At 36.4% G+C, this 21597-nt stretch overlaps 1 protein-coding gene and 1 long non-coding RNA gene across 3 annotated transcripts; one reads left to right on the top strand and one right to left on the bottom strand.

The window, feature by feature from the left end:
• Window positions 1-1024: 1024 nt before the first annotated feature.
• On the bottom strand, window positions 1025-21193 carry LOC134821546 (uncharacterized). Its single transcript, XM_063832254.1, has 10 exons — window positions 21124-21193; window positions 19820-19902; window positions 19637-19697; window positions 19325-19405; window positions 18879-18969; window positions 18608-18703; window positions 18213-18336; window positions 10963-11098; window positions 4544-4676; window positions 1025-1343 (listed from the first exon to the last, which is right to left on the bottom strand). Exons 1-10 carry the CDS (start codon window positions 21181-21183, stop codon window positions 1258-1260), a joined length of 951 nt encoding a protein of 316 aa, XP_063688324.1. The 5' UTR covers window positions 21184-21193; the 3' UTR covers window positions 1025-1257.
• On the top strand, window positions 15961-17141 carry LOC134821547 (uncharacterized). Of its 2 annotated transcripts, XR_010161024.1 has the most exons (3): window positions 15961-16009; window positions 16361-16492; window positions 16728-17141. It is a non-coding gene; the product is annotated as an uncharacterized LOC134821547 (long non-coding RNA). The 2 variants fall into 2 exon arrangements; XR_010161023.1 differs by lacking the exon at window positions 15961-16009 and having other exon boundaries at window positions 16254-16492.
• Window positions 21194-21597: the final 404 nt, after the last annotated feature.

Here is a 21597-nt window from a genome sequence, read left to right as displayed (position 1 = left end):
TAACATATGAATTGTTAACATATGCCCCCCCCCCCCCCCCCCCCCCCGGAACTGTTATTTAACCACCAAAAACATTGAAATTTTGTCTAAGGTATCATAAGAGTAATGATATCTAAATATTACAATAATATGATACATCAAAATAGTAGAATTAAATTGTAATAATAAAGAATGTTAGAATCAATATCTTCTGCAGATTTTAATTAACCTTCAGCTATATCTTGTAACTTGTTGTTGAAATCTTAAGTTAACAAGAAATGCGGCCGCTTTTTTTGTGGATGGCCGCTCAATTTCCCGATCCGTGATGGCGTATTTTATCATATTCCATACAACCTGGAGATCCCAGTTTTAACTGTTTATAAGCATGCAGATATAGCGGAGTGACAGGCCGAGCGCCACCAAGTTAATATAATTCCATATTGAATTTGAAAATCGTGTATATATATGCTTATTGTTTATGCAACCTGACACCCGACAGTGACACGGATCTGTGCAAAATAGTAATAGTAACTCAAAATAATAATAGTATGCTATCAACTAGTGCCTAGTGGGATATGTACATTGTCAAATTAATAATGTACTTGGTCAGTTCAGCGCCGCGCGCCAACAATTATTTAATTCAGATTTGTGCGCAAAATAACTTTGCGCAGGTAGTCACGTGGGCGATAACAGTGCGCGAGGGCAGGCACGCACGCACGTACGGTCGCACGGTCGCAAAGCTACCATATCAAAAAAAAACCTCGATCGCTAACCCTTGTCCTTGACTCTTTTGTGCCTTCGGCACTTTGAGTCATGGATCGGGAAAAAATCTTCAAATAACCAATTCATAAACTTTTAAATCTGTATTCGCCAGTATAGTAATATAATCTCCATCACTATATAATAATACCGATCATAATCCATTAGTAATATAGGCCATATATGGTATTACCTTCCAGCAAGTAGCAGGCATGTAGCTCATTATGTCATGATAGTTTAAATCATTTCGTTATGGAACAAAATAATTTAATATGTGTGTTTAAGGTCTTGGTTGGAGTCTCCATTATAATCAGCAATTAGCAAAAAGCAAATCAAAAGCGTATTCACGAACATATTTTTCAGGAATAAGGTGAAGAAATCATCGATCAATAGTCATGATAATCATGCTGATAAGAAAATTATGAACGAATTTCTAGGATCGCATAAAATAAAGGTTAGTAATGAACAAATTGTCAATAATTTAACTAATCAATTTTTAATTAATCGTTAATTAATCAACTAGTCGTACTCAGCTCCTATGGTTAAACTGTATTCTCCTTCCATCACTTCTGTTGAGTGAAACCAGCGGTTGCTGTCAAACACAACTGAAATATACATTTTAAATTATTCACATCACGTATCAAGTACATTGAGTATATTTCTTAAATTGTCGTTTTATCTATACTTCATAAGATAATGATAATCATTAACAAGGTGGACTATAACGATTAGTTAAACTCGTGGGTATCAATTACACTCGTGGGTATCAGTTACACTCGTGGGTATCAGTTACACTCGTGTGTATCAGTTACACTCGTGGGTATCAGTTATACTCGACTGCGTAAAAGTTAGACAAACGAATTTCCATCCTTGATGAGACATGTTGTCTTGAAGTTATTATTTTGATTTCAGTGTTCTAACATTTGGCGGTATTATTGGTAAGGGCTAAGTGGGGTTGGGCGGACTCTAAATGTCCACACTCTTCCTTTCAGTTCAAGTTATTCATATCAAAGCTTCAATCACAATGGTAAGTGAGATTTGTTCGAAAATTTCTTGACTAATTTGCAATACTTTCACTGGTCAGCTGCATTATTCTGACCATCTCAATTGAAACGTCAAAAACATCTCACTTGTTAAAATTACGTTAATGATGGGCGGTCCAATAAAGCCGAATAGATGTTCGGCTGCAATAGTGTATATCAACAGCGTTGGGTCGGTAAACGTTGTCAAAGGGCCCAGCCTTGTGAACATAATTAACTAAACATGTTACGTCTACGGAGATTACATTAATGAGGGAGGAGCCATTATTTCACTTTTACGTCTGGTTTATCCGACCTGACTTTAGTCCCGACCCTACAATGTCTTCTTTAAACATTGTCTCTTAAACTCACTATTTTGCAGACTAGACTATCACGCAGCTTTTAGGAGAAATGTTGCTATATTTCCGAGGACAGTGGTATACATGCTATTTCAGTGGTATGCATGACTAGAGTATCAATATTAGGACATGTTATATTACAGTAAACAGTGAGGCTAATGTGAGGGGCTAGTTTAGTCCATGGTTACCATTTTGTCACGGAGCATTTTAACTAGACTGAAAGGTTCAATAGGTAGATAGGTGCCCTCAGCCCTGAATAGTATCAAATATTACAGAGCTATCACAGACGTAGACTTACCACAGACTTACCACAGACTTACCACAGTGCAGATACCACAGAGCTATATTTATAACTTGTAATTACAAGACCACTTTGTTGGAATCTAAGGAGCTCATGATGAAGCTCCAAATTATATAATTATGATAATCATTAGAGGACACATGGCAGATAAGGTGGAGACATTGCATCAATACTGAAACTCTGAAACCACCAAAAGTCAAGTAATTCAGCTAATGATAAAAGGAAACATACTCAGGGCCAATAAAGTACCCTCCAAAATTGTGACGTCGTAACAAAGTCACCTTCCTATTCTTATAATGGTCATTAATCATTTAATTGACAGTTAATCAGAACAGAACAATAATCTCAGTAATCAAGACCCTAATGTCTCAATTATACACGTGTGGAAGGGAACAGCTACGTGATCTTAAAATTGCAGGTAAATTAGGGGGGCTACTTAGATTAGCCCAGCAGTCCGCCCTGCTGCTACTCACATTTGAAACGTATTACTCTCTCTCTATTATCTCACATTCAATCTAGCATATTCTCTATTAGCTGATCATCTAGAAGAGTACAGAATGTTGGAATAAAGGCACGGAGGGAGCACGGAGGGAGCACGGAGGGAGCACGGAGGGAGGCAGGTGGTGTTCATTTGTCCTCGTAATTACCAGTTCAACTTGTATTACGGACCATTCTACAACATAAAGAACATTCTACAATAGTACAATATATAGAACATTCTACAATTAATTTAACAGGTGTAAAATAATAGCGGCTATAAAGCTATAATCTGGTACATACGGTTTGAAGAACTTAAGAGCGAAAAATTAATTGAGATAGTTTACCACGACAAATTTATATCTTAACCTACTTGATGTCAAATAGGGTAAGGAGGCTGAATCCCTAACGGACCGAATACGCCAACTGGAATTCGAAATATGCTGTACTATTTCGTTTAATTTAATAGAGGCTGTTCTGGCTCGGCGTTGCGCAATTCGTTGAATTCAAAGTAATACCGTAAATCCAATACCTCGTCTACAACAGGTACATCAGAAATTGAATTAAGAGAGGAAAGTAATTGAAATAGTTGCCAAGGACAAATTTTCGTCATTACTTGACAAATGGCACTTGAAAAATCCAGTTAAATATGGTTTATTTGAGACTGTTCTGCCTCGGCGTTGCGTAATTCGTTGCATTCCAAGTTACACCATAAACATAATGTTTCGTTTTAAAGAGCACGTGTCACATTGAATGCAGTGTAAAAAGGTGTTCTTCTTAACTCCCTATAGCCTCAGCTCCCACTGTGCAGTGCTATTTAACAATACTGGCCCGTAGTCGAGTTGATTAAAGTTCAAATTATAGCCTAAGAAAGTAGAAACATCAAGCATGATCTATCATATCGTAAATTAGTAAGGTTGCTTTACCGTGACACAATTGTTTGTCATCTTCAGATAGAAACCGCGACATTAGGTATTAGATTCGATTAAGTTTGAGATTAAGGAACAATAACTTAATATAAAATCTATCAACTTTACACTCGGGAACCGTACGGCGTACATGGTAGTAGTATGCACCAAAAATCTTGAGACGTAAGAATGCAAGATAAACACGTGATTTTCAAATGATAAACACGTGACTTACAAATGTTACCAGGCTCCACTATCGCAAAATAGGCACGTGACTTACAAATACAACCACGTGACTTACAAATACAACCACTTGACTTACAAATTTTACCAGGCTCCACTATTGCAACATAGGCAAGTGACTAACAAATATAACCACGTGACTTACAAATGTTACCAGGTTCCACTATCGCAAAATAGGCACGTGACTTACAAATATAACCACGTGACTTACAAATATAACCACGAGACTTACAAATGTTACCAGGCTCCATTATCGCAAAATAGGCACGTGACTTACAAATATAACCACTTGACTTACAAACGTTACCAGGCTCCATTATCGCAAAATAGGCACGTGACTTACAAATATATAACCACTTGACTTACAAATGTTACCAGGCTCCACTATCGCAAAATAGGCACGTGACTTACAAATATAACCACGTGACTTACAAATGTTACCAGGTTCCACTATCGCAAAATAGGCACGTGACTTACAAATATAACCACGTGACTTACAAATGTTACCAGGTTCCACTACTACGTTGTGAGTGTGTGGACACTGGTACCAACATTCAGGAGGCGGCTCGAAGGTCCACTTCTTCCGTCCCCTTATCTGAGCTTGCCAGGAGTTGTACTCCACCCAATCTATCTGGAGAGAGAGAGAGAGAGAATTAAGATATATCATCTGTGGAACTGTGGAAAAGTTGTCCCTAGAAAACATTTTCAGTTTCACTATCTACTCAGTTTAAAACTAATTCCACATCATAAAGACCGCGAATGAATATATTGTACCTTCTTCAAAGTTACTTAAAGTCACGAGCAGTGGAGGCTGGATCTGGAGCCCCTTGTAACCCCCCCTCCTATTTAATCTCACATGTAGTGGAGCCCTCTTTTAAGGGGGCAGGGGGGGGGGGTCTTCATGGAAATTTACTCAAAATCAACTTTTCAGTTGTTTCTGATAGAGGGGAGTGATATCTATCAGATGCTTTTAATCTGATAGAAAAATATTGTTCCTAGCCGAGATTATCGCCGGTAAAAGGTCAGCGCTTGTGTGTAATTGTATTGCGCGAGTGATTTTTGATAACGTGCCCTGAAAATCGAGTCTAAAAATCTATCTTCTCCTACATTTTTAAGCAATCACCCTCAAACTTTCAGGATATGTTCTAGGGATCATTTAGAAGGGATTCTCCAGGCAAAATTTTGAGATAGGCCTTTAAACATTTTTTATTCGATTTTAAAAATCTTGTCAAAAAACCAGGTCCAAGATTTTCAAAATCGAATAAAAAATGTTTAAAGGCCTATCTCGAAATTTTGCCTGGACAATCTCTTCTAAATGATCCCTAGAACATATCCTGAAAGTTTGAGGGTAATTGCTCAAAAATGTAAGAGGATATAGATTTTTAGACTCGATTTTCAGGGCACGCGATCAAAAATCGCTCGCGCAATACAGTTACACACAAGCGCTGATCTTCTACCGGCGATAATTTCTGCTAGGAGCAATATTTTTCTATCGGATTAAAAGCATCTGATAGATATCACTCCCATCTATCAGAAACAACTAAAAAGTCGATTTTGAGAAAATTTCCATGAAGACCCCCCTGCCCCCTTAACCCCCCCCCCACAGTGGTCCGGGCGCCCATGCGAGGTAGACATAGGCATGACTTAGGGGTATGATATTGATTGAAATAAATTTTCGTGCACATACAGAATGAATGGTTAATAATTTAATATATATGTAGACCAAGGTCTGTGCACGGGATGCTTCCTGGAAGAATCCAGTTCTTTTAGCGGGGCACCCTACCTAAAGCCAAATTGAGATATAATAATCATATTCCTAGAGAAATAATCAGAAATCGAATACCAATCAAATAATATGATATATAGGAGTAGTAACCATATTTACTATGCAAAATGCCCCAACCACATAGTGTAAATTTATATAGAATTCAAATTCCATATCATCATTAAACCTCAATAGTCAATATAATAGCCCAAGCAAAATTAAATAACTTCTTATATACCTTACTGTCATACTACAAATTAATTAAACATTTGAAATCTGTTAACCAGAGAATAAATTTCTAAACCTAATGCAAGTGAAATAATTTAGATGCAATAAAGAATGCCTAATGTGAGTATCATCTGTCAATGTCCTTGTAAAAAAGTCTGTAAAAGAGATATGAGTAACTAATATAGAAGAAAAAACAGGAAGTTGTCGTCTGTTGAAAAATAAATAAAATATCTAGAATATAAATTAGAATAAAATAACATTCAGTCAATGTGTCGTCAATAAACTGTACAATTATCAAATGTTAAAACTGGGTGATACAGTCACCAAAAATAAATACTAAGTATAATAAGTAAATAAATTAAATGTGGTCTATAAAACTACCACTAGGTATAATAGGTCAATAAATTAAAAGTGGTTTATAAAACCACCACTGTGCGAACCCTCTCTCCAGCTAAAACACGCCAGCCATGCGCAAAACCAATCAAAATGGTAAGGTGGTAAAAAAGGGAAAACCCTCCCGATACATCACTTATATATGCCTCAGATTTAAAAGAATTAGAAGATACCCAGTTACCGTCGACTATGATTGCAGTGTAAAATTTGTCATATGAACTGCCGACGGCACAATTAGGGTCTGTTGTTATAGATGAGAGCAGCTGTTTCCCACACGAATCACTAAAGCCTTCAACATCGGGCAGACTTCGTAGATCTGTTGGAACATTATTCCAACATTTTGCCCCCAAGTATTGAAAGTTTTTATGTGATGTTGATCTATTAACACACAGGTTGCAGCTTTCGCCGCTCCTACTACCTCCTGATATGTAACTAAATCTGTTCATAAAGTCTGCAGGACAATTGTCACGGATGATTCTAAACATACAACTTGACAGATGGAGTTGTCGTCTAAGACGGAGTGGTAACCATCTCATGTCTCTATAAACATTAAGGCTGCTCTCTGCTTGTGGAACGCTGAGAGCCATTTTGGCTACCCTTTTGTACAGAGTGTCAAGTTCAGCAAGTTTTGTCTTGCCAGCTCTACAATAGACTGTGCCCAAACAATCGAACTGTGGCAACATGAGTGCATTGGCAAACATTTTCCTATATTTAATGGGTAGCAGTGCTTTACTTCTATACATGGCACCAATTCTCTCCATGACCTTCCTAACAATATAATCTACATGGCTTTTGAAGTTTAATCTACTATCTAGAATGAGGCCAAGACATTCCGTCTCTTTGCACTCCTTGACTGTGAAAGTTACCTCATTACATTCAATGGTTAATTCATCACGTTGATCAACAGAATCAAACAACAGGAATTCAGTCTTCTTTTCATTGAGTGATAATTTATTTACACTGAGCCACCCAAAGACTGTCATAAGCTCCACCTTCATGCCTACAAATGTGCTTCTGCAGGTTTGATCAAAGAAGAGCGCACCACCATCTGCAAACAGAAAGGGCTCAGATAGGTCACAGGCATAAATGATGTCATTTATGAAGATACTAAATAATATAGGCCCAATGATGCTTCCCTGTGGTACACCACTCAGAACTTCTAAAAATGAACCTAGTTTGCCACCGATCCCAGTGCACTGACATCTACAAGACAAGAAGTTCTTAAACCAGGCCAAAGCAACGCCACCAATTCCACAACATGCCAATTTTTTAAGCAATATTTCATGATTTACTGTGTCAAAGGCCCTCTTAAGATCAAGAAAGATGATTCCTGGTTTATAAGACTTAGATTTACTCACACATATCTCGTCCATCAGATCGTACATCAAATAAGTTGTGGAGTGATTTTTCCGAAAGCCATATTGATGCCGGACGAAAAGCTTGTTCTCCTCCATGCAACCAGTGAGTCGCTTGCCGACAAAGTACTCTATAAGCTCTCCTACAAGCGGAAGGATGGATATTGGCCTGTAATTATTAGGATCATCTCTCACTCCTGCCTTATGGATGGGAGTCACTCTAGCTTTTTTACAAAGGGTTGGCACAACACCTGCATTAAGGCTCAGATTGACAACGTGGGTCAGTGGCCCAGCTACGTGTGGTACAGCCTGCTTAAGTAAAAATAGAGGCACACCGTCACATGAGGCCCTGTCATTCCCGAGCGCCTCGACACACATTAGGACATCAGTTTCATTTATTTCTTGGAATCTATCAAATGAGATATTAGAAGTTCTAGGAGGCAAAAAATCAGCAAAACTAACTCTTTCAATATTGGGGGCCTGATTTTGTAATCTTGATCCAACATTTGCGAAATGAAAGTTAAATAGCTCAGGATCATTCTCATTGATAGTTTGACAATTAGTTGTACCAGGGGTCATATTTGATGCCAGTTTGATAGTTTTCCATATCCCTTTAAGATCATTCTTGGCACTTTTAACTTGTAGATCATCGATTACATTAGCCTTTTTGCAGGTTTTAGCTAATTTATTTCTAATATTTCTCTGAATCTTGTAGCAATCCCAGGCCTCATTACACTTTATACATTTGCTACATGTACCACATTCATTGCAATTTCCATTGTCTCTCTTATCCTTCTTTTTACGGAATTTCTTTAGAAGAAAATGTGTATGATTAATGGCATTTAAAAGTTCAGTAGAAGGTTTATGTATGAACTTTTCATGCCTTTCTATGGTCTTGCAAGGGAAGAAGGTTGCATATGCCTGTTCAATATGATGACAAAGGCCAGCAGTGATAGCTTCAACATCTGTACTTTCCAATAGTGGACTGTAATCAGAACAGGTATCTAGATAGTCTAAGAATTGTTTAACATTACGTTTACAATGATTTCTAATTTCAACCTTCTCAAATTTAGGAGCTATAGGTACTTTACAATCTATCTCACACATAATAGCTTGATGATCTCCTATACGTTCATCAAGAACAGAAGATTGGACAAAATCTGCATAACAGTTAGTGAATATTACATCAATAGTAGTCTGGGTAAAATTGTCTCCACGTTTAGCAACTCTAGTTATCCCTTGAATGGTTTGAACTAAATTGTAACATCTCAAGGTCATATCTAATTTTTTGTACTGGGTGGATGAGATATTATTCTGGTCAATGTTTATATCCCCAATCCAGATAACCTTTTTCCCATTCAATTTTTTCATGCAAAAATGAATGTATTCAATAAAGTTATCAACACTGCAATAATTTCCAGAGCGATAGAAGCAGCAAACATTGATCTTGCTATTCTTAAGCTTCACCCATAATGCTTCAATGTTATCAAGCTTACTATCCATAACTAATTCTGATATACCACAAATCATGTTTTCTAGGGGTATCTTGCCCCAAAATAACGTTTAAAAGGGTTTCCAGAGTAATTAAATGGATATTTGACCTCAAATATTAATTTTACCTGATTTTTTGTCAAAAATTGCATTTTTTGACCATTTTTGGCCATTTTTTAGGACAAATTACAAAAATAAGTTGTAAATTAACTTTGGTAAGCATCTATAAGTTAATCTATCTGTAAGTATAGGACATTTAGAGTAATCCTAGAAAAATTTACAGTGTAATATTGTGGCATGATTTTTTTATGAGCTCTCAAAGGTTCATGATTAGACAGAAATTGGGTGAAATTTAGAATTTTTTGAATCCATTTTTAGACCATTTTATCACTTATATCAATTCTAAACTACTTCTTTGTGATTTTAATGTGAACAGGTCATCAAGAGCTTTAATTTGATGCCTCTATACATGGTTTTTGATAAAAATTAGAATTTTTTGGGACAAAAACACTGCTCTTTTGAGCAAAATTTAGTAACGCGACAAGAAAATAAGGTAATTTTAGCCCCAAATTGCTGATATTTTCTGAGAATAAGCCTTTAAATTACTCAAATAAGTGTTGCCAGACCTTACAATGACTGTAAAACACTTTGAAATCAATCTTGATGTCCTCATTCATTTAAAAATCATTATTTTTGTGATTTAAGGTCTAAATATGACACATTTTGCCCTGGCGGAACCCAAATTTCGATAAAATTACCAACACTTTCGGGCAGTTGTTGAAAATAGGTCCAAAAAAGTCCTTCTTAGGCATAACCATACCCAAAGATAACTTTAAAACACATTTTAAGACTCTAAAACGATGCCTTTCCTCCAAAAAAGGCAAAACTGAGAAAAAATATTTTTCATTTTTCACACATTTTTACTGACGTCAAGGTTTTTTATAAAATCGTAACTTCTGTCGGCACCATTTGGCACCTTATTCCTTTTGGAATCTGTTAGAGATTTGTCTCCTCTTTCAGATAAGCTATAGGAATATTGTGGCATATGATGGCATCTTAACTATTTTTTCTCGAATTTCCTAAAAATTTTCCTAAAAATTCGATAAAAATTTTAAGCTTGGTCAAAAATCAACCTTATAAGATAGAACAATAATTTTTTTTGCAGTGTATTAGGATTGCTGCATAGAATTGAGTCTAATATAGCCTATAGAGAACTGAGATAACACAATTAAACAGTTTAGAATTCACTTTTACCTATTTTGGGCAATTTATTAGAGTTTTGACCAGGTTTCTAAAACGCGCGATTTTGACGCGCTGTCAAAAAAAGAGCTTTTTGTGAAATTAATTATGGTTTTTTGCATTGCATCGGCATCTATTTTTTCTAACAGGTTAACCTGGACTAAAAGGAATCTAAGATGGTGACCTAAAATCCTATGACTAGGTCCCGGACCACTGTGCCCCCCCCCCCCCCCCTATGTAAACTCACATGTAGCGGAGCCCCCTTGTAACCCCCCCCCCCTATGTAAACTCACATGTAGCGGAGCCCCCTTGTAACCCCCCCCCCCCCTATGTAAACTCACATGTAGCGGAGCCCCCTTGTAACCCCCCCCCCCCCCCCCTATTTAAACTCACATGTAGTGGAGCCCCCTTGTAACCCCCCCCCCCCCCCCCCTATTTTAACTCACATGTAGCGGAGCCCCCTTGTAACCAGGAGATCCCATGAACATCCAGTCGTCACGTGTTCTCTCACTCTTCCCCAGAAAATAGGGCACTTTATAGTGCTGTCTCAGAGCTTTAGATACGGATGGGATACAGTTACTCCTGGAGGACACACGGTTAGAAGACATCAGGTATTCAGGCTGTTTTCAAGATATTATCAAGATATTTTCAAGATATTATCAAGATATTTTCAAGATATTATCATGAGGACGTTCATTTCAGGACGTACAAACAATGGATTACATCAGCCTAAAGACGGACTATATTATATAATAATAAATAATAATAAAATTTGGTAGCTTAAACACAAAATCTAAGCCCAGTGGATAAACCACAATACTTATGCTCTATTGTGTGAAACAAAAATACTAGATCAAGATAACTATAGTTACTGCCGTACGTTATTTTATCCCATGAGTTTTCCAAATTAGTTACAGTCGTAACACGAGGCTTGAGACTCTGGACTTCATTTGAGAGTATGTTATTTCACATTGGATCTTTTTTAATCGCAGTAATGAAAAACGGTGATTTTGATAATGAAAAACGATGATGTTGTGTGGTATAGTGGCAATTCAAAACCATTTAAATGTTTTGAATTTTATAACCGACCTGCATGAAACGTTTAGAGCGTGTCATTTGGCAATCTTGAGCTCTCCGTTTGCATTATTTTAAACGGTTTGAACTGTATCAAAATACTCAATTATAATTATCGCTATTTCGCGTGGTTAGCTGAATATTATGCAATTTACAAGGATTTAAGGTGGTTAATAATTCAACTGTTTAAATAGTAATGTAGCTAAAGACAAAATGCGTCATTTCATTCACACAAAATAGTTAGTAACTCGGATTGTAATATAAATTGCTTTCCATCTTAAAAGCCATAATTATTTTCCATAATTAAATAACCCGCATTTTTTTCGCGGGGCATTCAGTTAAGTTTAACCCCTCATTTGATTTAATATTGAATATGAGTGCAATTAACAGTCTAGTACATTATCGCAGGAATACTAATACGTGTGCAAGTCTCGACATATCCTGAATCGGCCACATATTAGCCGGCATAAAACCACTCAGTCCCCGCGTTTGTTGCCTCTTTTAGAAAGGGACACGCTGACTTTAGACATACTGACCATGTCGGGTACTGTGTTCACAGCTCCGGATCTCCATTAAGAATTGTCTCGCTCTCTCTTTTAGCCCGGTATAGCACTTTTATGTTAAAATCAGAGGGCAGCTCTGTAGAAATAGGTTTAGTGAACTAGTGGCAAATTAATATGCTTAGATCAAATCCGAGGAAAAGTTTTACAGACAACATTTATCCATTGAATAGTAATACAATAGTATAAGTTTTAGTACTACTAACTTATAGTTCATTGTAGGGAATAATAAATACTGCAATAAATCCCTTGCTCCCTATATTAATATATCAAAGCATGGCTAGAAATAATTTTTGTTGCAGGGTGTGGTATATTTCCCTATCTATAGCTTATTGTTATACCCAACTTTCTTGGTCGATAAGTTAAATTGTCAGTTCAAGCAATCACGATTCGCGGCACATGTCAATTGTCATTACAACAAATCTTTAACCCTATTATGACTATGGGAACCCTATCAATATAATCAACCAATCGTTATATCGACCCACATCCCACAAGCCCAAGTATGCGTACTGACAAGTGCATATATTGTTTGGGGAATTGAATTGGATGTGTAGTATGAGTGAAGCTAAGATGATTGGAGAACAGTTGTTAAGCAAGTTTATATTTGTGCAGTTCAAAGTACTTTTGTCTGGTAACCATTGAAGCTTCACAAGCTTCTTCTCTTACACGAAATGGAATGACGGAGTAAACTCAGACAATTATTTTGTTTTAATGAAGCCATATGTATTTTTAGTTAGAACAAAGCATGACCACGCTCTAAGTAACCTTTTGCTCTTACAAAGTTCACTTTTGAAATGCCTTTTCTTACTATAAATCAAAAACATCAACTTGGTTCACAATAAAAGGCTTTATCTAGTTTTTGATAATGGATTAAAGACGTCTAACAGGCCTGATCTCCTTTTTGCATCAGTAGTAACACTATATTGTTGTGTAAAATTTAATTTTTCGTAACAGCTATTTGACTTTGACAGAAGTTGTTTTTCAAAGCAAATTTCCGTACATTTTTTGTATTATTTTCACAAATAAAATTAAAAGTGTGCACACAGCTTGGATATGCTTGAGGAATAATGAGTATATCATTCACAATGGATCGGTCCCCACTCCCCATGTAGAATGAAATTTTGAGATATTTTTCAATATTTCTATGCAACCAGTTCATCCCCCTGAACCCCCTTATTGCACATGATTGATAAACGTTGTGATTAATGGTCATTCAAGGTTCATTAGCAAATAGCATGTCACAATGAAATTTGAAAACCTTTCCTTTAAAAAACCACCAAGCTCAACCAATATTATGCCAAGTATATAGCAGTGAGTAATGAACAGAGGGGGAGTAATGAGTACAGGGGAAGAACCCCCCCCCCCCCTCAACTCTCAAGACTGGGTAAGTTAGAGCATTTTGCTCTTTGCATTTGCTTTTATTAGCATATCAATAGTCACTGAGGTATAACTTCAACGTGGCTTTTTTATCTCGGAAACCAAATGTTAAAAAACGGAACTAGCATGGTTTTCTCGGAAATCCCTAATTAAGTTAGCCCCCCACCCCTCCCTCCCTCCCCCGTCCCACCACTTTCCCACACCTTTAAGTGACGCCATTATATATTAGGGAGGTTCACAATATCAAAATATTGTCAAATTACCTCCAGCTTGGTACCTACCTGGCCACGCCCATGTTTATAGTGACAAAGTGGAATATTTTGTGACGTCTGTCACTAAAGAGTGCGTCAGCTGCATAGTGACAGTCCTGTTTAGTGACACGAACATATTTTCATTCGGTTATTTTACTTGATTACTTTAGTGCATTAATTTGGTTTACGAAATTGCAGACGCCGTTAAACGATTGAATGCATATGCCCGAAAATGCTCGACTGCAAACACAGTCTGCATCATTATTTCGAAATATAGCCCTTTTAAATCTGTATACTTGGACGAGAGAGTGTAGAGATCACGTGACCAGTGAACACTCCCTCTTAGTTCCGCAGATAATCAGTGTTGTACAATACCCCAGTACAATACCCCAGTACAATACCCCAGTACAATACCCCAGTACAATACCCCAGTGAAGATGTGGTGATTCAGGGGTGGTGATTGAGTTTAAATTTGACTAAAGACCTCATTTGTTGACTAATCGGAAACTGCCCAAACCGTTTAAACCGATCGAATACAGGCATAATCTGCAACAGCACTACAGCTTTAAATTTGCGCACATTAATTGAAGATGCAAGATGTTTTCTGTTTAATCCTCTAGTCGGTTCTTTTTCTCGCAGATTTTTATTCGAAGCCGTCTAATTGGATGGATAGTGTTCGTGTTAATACACGCTTACTGATTTATTTTAAAGAAAAGTAGTTAAGATAACAAGTCGAATCTAGCTCTATAGTCTCTACAAGATACACCCAAATAACCGAACATTACGATCAATTAGTCTTGTTATATTGTCCCCCTTGTATGCTGCTTTATTACCCGAGACGTATTTCTTAGCGCTCAAAACACGCCTTCTTATCGTTCCATCCAAATTCCAAGGCCATAACCCCTGTAATCATACCACGTGATCAGGTAAGTAACTATGTAACGGTTATTAGTTCAGCACTTTAAACTGCCGCTAATAAACCTGAACTAACTTCGTGTCTAACCGCTAACCACTAATTAACCACGACCCTGATCAGGGGGGGGGGTCCCACACTAAACAGTATCTTATACCCTCTTCAAAACACGCACAATTACTCCATCATAAGATAATCAGTGTAGACACGTAGACCCGGTAAAGGAGTGGTCTAGTTCAGGGTGGTTACTAAGGAGTGGTTCAGGGTGGTTACTAAGGATGTGGGGCACATGGTACCCGCCCCCTCTCTCACAGTCCTGGGTCTGGCTAATTGGGGTACTAGCTGGCGGGAGGCCACGTGGTGGAGCCTGGTGAGAGCTTTAAAGGGGCCTCCGGGTAGTAAATATTTGTAGCAAAACTTTAGTTTTTAGTTGGGGAAGTGGTTTGGTTCATCACTGCTCCGGGTAGTAAATATTTGTAGCAAAACTTTAGTTTTTAGTTGGGGAAGTGGTTTGGTTCATCACTGCTCCGGGTAGTAAATATTTGTGGCAAAACTTTAGTTTTTAGTTGGGGAAGTGGTTTGGTTCATCACTGCTCCGGGTAGTAAATATTTGTGGCGAAACTTTAGTTTTTAGTTGGGAAGTGGTTTGGTTCATCACTGCTCCGGGTAGTAAATATTTGTGGCAAAACTTTAGTTTTTAGTTGGGAAGTGGTTTGGTTTATCACTGCTCCGGGTAGTAAATATTTGTGGCAAAACTTTAGTTTTTAGTTGGGGAAGTGGTTTGGTTCATCACTGCTCCGGGTAGTAAATATTTGTAGCAAAACTTTAGTTTTTAGTTGGGAAGTGGTTTGGTTCATCACTGCTCCGGGTAGTAAATATTTGTGGCAAAACTTTAGTTTTTAGTCGGGGAAGTGGTTTGGTTCATCACTGCTCCGGGTAGTAAATATTTGTGGCAAAACTTTAGTTTTTAGTTGGGAAGTGGTTTGGTTCATCACTGCTCCGGGTAGTAAATATTTGTGGCAAAACTTTAGTTTTTAGTTTGGGAAGTGGTTTGGTTCATCACTGCTTGACCCTGTCCTAACTTTAATTTTACGACATGATTTGCGTTACTGTTTGATTAAGAGGAGATTTCTCTTTTTATAATCATAAACTCCTGTCCATTTGTTACATCTGATTCAGCACAGCTATTATTAATTAATATACCTTAAGTTTCTAAATATATTTACCCAGATACATTGTAGTAACATTAACCATAACATGTTAGCTATAGAACCTCCCTGCAAGTACAGATCATGAAGCTTACTTTCACCGTCGGGTAATAAGAAACTTTTGATTCTTAGCTTATAAAAACGATAGTATCACTTTCTCACCTGATGATGATCCAAACTAACTACAACTTCATATGTGGTAGATTTGCAATTATAAACCTAATACAGGGTGTACCACATAAAATGTGACTTTAAAAAAAAAGAATTTGTTTAATGAAGGAGCAGTTGCTTAACACTCTTTATATATCACAAAGTGTCAACATGTGCGGAATTTGTGCATAAAAATAACAGTGAAGTTTGATTTTGTCAAAAATTATAGTGGACAAAAGTCACATTTTAAGTGGAACACCAAGTATATCGTCTAAAATAATTATTCAACCAACAGCCCGATATTTCAGACTTCTTGTGTTGATGTTAGCAGTTTGTGTTCACGAAACTGATGCTATTACAGCTAATGGAGGACCAGGCCGTAAATTCAAATCTTTTGGACTTCAGGAAGATATGGAAGTGGATATAATACTGGAAAAGAGGTTTGTAATTCTTATTAGTAATATTTTGTAATTCTCATTAGTATGACTTAGTCATTTTGTCATTTTTGTGCTACTTTTAAGTTTTACGTTGATTTTCATGCCGGTTCACTCTTGAAACAATTATATATTTCCACCAAACTATCTCAATCAAACATCTTTACTCAATACTTACATCTTTACTCAATAATTAAATATTACAGTGTACAAATTTAATTAATATATTTTCAACATACAGGAGTTTGGATGAGTTGAGCGAGGACAGTTTGGAACTATTCGATAATCTTCTGGAAGACCTCAACTAGAAAAACTTCATCGATGCATATTTAACTTATTTGACTACCGTAATTTATTAGACTAAAACACCGTAAAACTGGAATATTTTAATTATTTTCAAGTTTAATCATGTATCTAGATAACCACGATTTTAAATATTTTATTGTCCGAGCATCTTAAAAAAACATTTCTATAGCTGTTATAGATGTGTTTTGCTAATTTACTAACTTATCGGCTAAACCTCATTCTAATTATAACATTAGCTATTAATTATAACATTATGATACTTGCTAAAGATAACACTTAGATGTTTGAAATTCCATTTCACCAATTATTTGTTCTGAAACATTAAAAAACTTTCATCAACATTAAAAAACTGTCAACCTTTTTCAAACTGAATCAAACAGTACTACCACTTTGAAAAGACTTCTATCGCACTTAAAAAATGCCACTTAACTAAGTGATGTACAAATTGTCACATTCTTGAAAGCCTATTTTGCTGAATTTAAGCAGTTTTGAAGGAAGTGATCGTAGAAAAACCGTGGGATGTGGATGCTTAACAAGCTAAGTATCACCTTATTAACAATAATTCTTGTTAATAAAATACTTCTTGTTAATTAAATAATTGTAAATTAAATACTTGGCAGCAAACAGTCAACACTCGGCCCTATCAGCCTGAACTTTATTTTGGGATAGCAACTGTGACGTACTCGTGTGGCAGGGCCCAGGTTCAGAATCATATATATATGGGTAATAATATCGGGGTTGAGAAAAGACCTAAATGTTCGACAAGGGCGACAATCGACATACAATTAGACTGATAGCTCGCTTCATAAGCATGTCATCTTCGTTCCAAAACTTTTTATGTCCTATGCATACACTCCTTGATAGTTATCTTGATCTAGTATCTTTGTTTCACACAATAGAGCATAGGTTTTGTGGTTTATCCACTGGGCTTAGAGTTTGTGTTTAAGCTACCAAATTTTATTATTATTTTATTATACAACACAATTTTATTGACGACCTTGCCATCCCATTCAGATGACAGAAGGAGCTAGAAGGGATTGATAAGTAGGAACAAACTGGTTACTAACTGGTTACTAACTGGTCACTAACTGGTTACTAACTGGTTACTAACTGGTCACTAACTGGTTACTAACTGGTTACTAACTGGTCACTAACTGGTTACTAACTGGTTACTAACTGGTTACTAACTGGTTACTAACTGGTTACTAACTGGTCACTAACTGGTTACTAACTGGTTGCTAACGGGTTACTAACTGGTCACTAACTGGTTACTAACTGGTTACTAACTGGTTACTAACTGGTTACTAACTGGTTACTAACTGGTCACTAACTGGTCACTAACTGGTTACTAACTGGTTACTGACTGGTTACTAACTGGTTACTAACTGACTACTAAAAGCCAAACCAACTGGTTACTCACCAGCCAATGTACCAGGGTTCTGAGCCCGGTTTGAAAGCAGCCCTATCTGCGTCCATGTTGAAGACATCCTGCAGTGAGTTGAAGTTGGTTTTATAAGAGAAGAATTGGCATCCTTTGTTATCCTCTGAAATTGCATGGCATCTTATCTTCTGAGTAACTGAGCTATATCTTAGAATTGGAGTCATTTTGGTTATTCCTAACTAAGTTTCAGTCTAATGACCATGTTTGTAGAAAGGATAATGTTTTTTCTCCTGTTTGTCGCATCAAACAGGATCAATACAAATTTTATCCAAGAAATATTTCAACTATGCGACTCATAAATAATGTTCCGATCCGGATTTTACAGAAAGGATAACTAAAAACGAATATTTAATCTGAAAATATTGAATGTAAACCGTCTGTTTTATCTTGATAGAGTTGTTTAAAATAGTGAAAGCTGAAAATATCCGTATTCCAACCCTTCATACCATCTGATACTAAAAGTGGTATACCTGAAAATGCAATGTTACAAAATGAAAAGAAACCATTATTTTGTTAATCATTGAAATGGCATCATTGAAATTAATGTACTTGTTTTGAAATTTATGTTTTAATTATTTTAGAGTAATTTTATTATTAGTCCTAATAACATACTTTATTTTTTGCTTGAGATTGAAAATATCAAACCTGTATAAGCATACTTATCATAAAACTCTTCATCTGTCAAATTGTTGCGTATGTGAATTGAATCTATTTGACAGTAACTGCAGTCTGATATCTGAAATAAAAAGCGAATAAGTACACTAATTTTAAATAAATTTGATTGGACTCAAATTCAAACGAAATTTAATTTCAACTGAATACTATTCAAACTTTCCGAAAATTCTCACGGTTTTAATGTTGGGCGTTTTTATTCTACCTGGCAGTATAATAAGGAAACATGTAAGGTATCAAATGAGTTCACATTTGCACTAAGCACTTGTGCTACAGATTTAATTAAACAGCTTGTGTAGAATAACCTTCGTCTCAATGAGCAAACAAATTCTCAACCTTGTAGAGGGAATGGTAGTTCAAACTAAACATCTTGATATCTGAAGACATTATTTGTTGAGCATTACTGATATTCAACTTACCTGTGGTCTAAAGATATCTTGTAGAGTCTCACTACCCGGCAGCAGACAGTCAGAATTAATAAGCAAGTCGTCCAACTCCAACTGAGCATCATAAATTGACAATTTGAATACTTTTAAATTGCATTTAATACCCCTAACACTGTATCTTTTCTAACATATTTTTTGTTTAACTGAACACAATATCAGCAATGCTATCAATAGCAGATTTCGATTTTCCATCAATTTCTTCAAAGTTATAAAGTATGCAATAATTCAACAGATGAATAGAGTACAATAAAGTGAGGGATGACAAGATTAAGAAAAGTAACTAACCCAATAGCAAAAATAAGCTATAAGACCAATTGCAAGTAGTCTACTGAACTGGCGGGCGCTTCTGAAAAATAGAAAATTGTAAACCCTTTTGTTAACATTTGCATAATGAGGTAGACACTCTTGAGTATATTAATAACTTGTACTGTATTCAATTGTATGGTTCTTCAGGTAGAGATGTCTCACCTCTTTTTCTGTGCTGTTGCACATCTTACTGCACTATTTTGTAAACTTTTTACTTTAGCCCAACTGTTGAAATCTCGTGCATTCTGAGAGATTTTGTTTTATTATATATCCTGTCCAAACCCAGGATGCACTTCATGAAGAATTCGTTGTTACTTTGTTTGAAAAGCATTAATAAGTTACTAGAAGAAGCAGTAAGTCAAAAAGAACTAGTAGACCAAGGCGTACTCTGACAAATTGAATTTTTTAATGTTGTTTTTATTCATGATTAATATTTGATAAATTATTACCTTTAAATTTGATGAATAGTTATTATTCCATGTAGTGTGATGATACTTTGTAGACATTAGTGATGATTTTATGTCATAATTTTTACTTTATTTACTTTACCTTACTCGGGAATATTATAGCGGGTTAATTTATGACTGGGAAAATTAATAACCGGGAAAAATATGGCGGAATTTTCCAAAACCCGCCAAATTATCCCGGTCATGTATTTACCGGTGGCCAACCTTTCAAGTTTTTTTTCAGAGGTCAACAAATTTTCAACCGAAATTTCTGTTTTTGTTACTTGTTAAAGAAGTTATTTCAATTTACAGTTACTGATATTACTTAGAAAAAAAGACACGTCTAGTATTTAAAGGAAAATAAATCTATAGCAATAATAAGTCAAATCTTCATTAAAGCGTATTCTCATTCTCATTATCGCTAATGTCCCCTCCATTATCATTATTGATAACCCCCTGCTGCTGACCGTCAAATTCGAAGTTGTATTGTTGTTTTAACAAGACTTTCATTTTGTCCGCTAATGGGGCTACTGCTCTGAAGGTCAGCCGGAGCTTAATTTCCTGCCCACCGCTTGATATTGGGGAACGTATTGGCTTTGCATCTTCAACTGCTCCAGTAATCAATCCACCGTGGACCATGAAATAGTGGCACAGTTTACTCACTTCATGGGCAAGAAAAGTGAGAATCACGGTCCACCCTGAAATCTGATTTCTATAACCAAATTGTGATTTTTATAACGGAATTATGGTTGTAACCGCCAATAAAGTTACAGCCCTCCATCCACTGCTTCAAAAGTCTTCTCTAGCACATATGAGACTTCAGGTAAAATATGATGATCACCACCCCCTTGGAACCCCATAATCTGAGTCGGCGGGTTTTTTTATGACTGGTAAAATTTTTGACCGGGAAAAATATGGCGGAATCTTTCAAAACCCACCACTTTATCCCGGTTATAATAATCCCGAGTAAGGTAATTAAATAACAATGATAATGATCTTTGATAAAAAGAGTTTCAAAACCTCTTGAAAGGCGATGAGCTTATCAATGTACTCCTTTTCAGTGATGGGAGAGATGACCATGGTCCATTGACCTAAACAGGGAAAAATTGGTTAAAATGTTTAAAATTCCTGGATGCTTAATCTGCATTGATGCTGTGTTTTTCAGGCTTATCTGTGTTGGCAGGTTCCTCATAGAAATCCCTTCAATAATTAATATGTGTGAATCAGTAACCATCATAAGTGCAGTCTTATAAGGCTGAATGGGTGACAAAGAAGCAAGAAATTTTCATTTAAAACAATTTTGTCTCCAGTGGCGTAACGTTACCTGTTGGCGCCCCCGCCGAAAAAGCGCCCCCCTGTTGGCGCCCCTCCCCGTATGGCGCCCCTCCCTAAAATTGGACAAATTAGGTGATTTTAGAGGATGCGCCAGTAAAATTTCTAAAAAAGTGTGTTTCTAGAGCAAAACGCGCAGTTTTGCTAGTACCTCAGTTAAGT

The sequence above is a fragment of the Bolinopsis microptera genome, chromosome 10, assembly GCF_026151205.1.
Source record: "Bolinopsis microptera isolate Bmic1 chromosome 10, MBARI_Bmic_1.0, whole genome shotgun sequence".
Lineage (NCBI taxonomy): Eukaryota > Metazoa > Ctenophora > Tentaculata > Lobata > Bolinopsidae > Bolinopsis > Bolinopsis microptera.
Note: the sequence above shows the minus strand (reverse complement) of the source record. Positions and strands in the feature narration are given on the sequence as shown.

Coding starts and splice junctions, on each gene's coding strand:
- LOC134821546 (XM_063832254.1), bottom strand. CDS start 21,183: ATGGTCATCTCTCCCATCACTGAAAAGGAGTACATTGATAAGCTCATC. Junction 19,406..19,636: donor TAGCTTATTTTTGCTATTGG/GTTAGTTACTTT, acceptor TATGATGCTCAG/TTGGAGTTGGACGACTTGCT. Junction 18,337..18,607: donor CTATCAAGATAAAACAGACG/GTTTACATTCAA, acceptor ATGCAATTTCAG/AGGATAACAAAGGATGCCAA.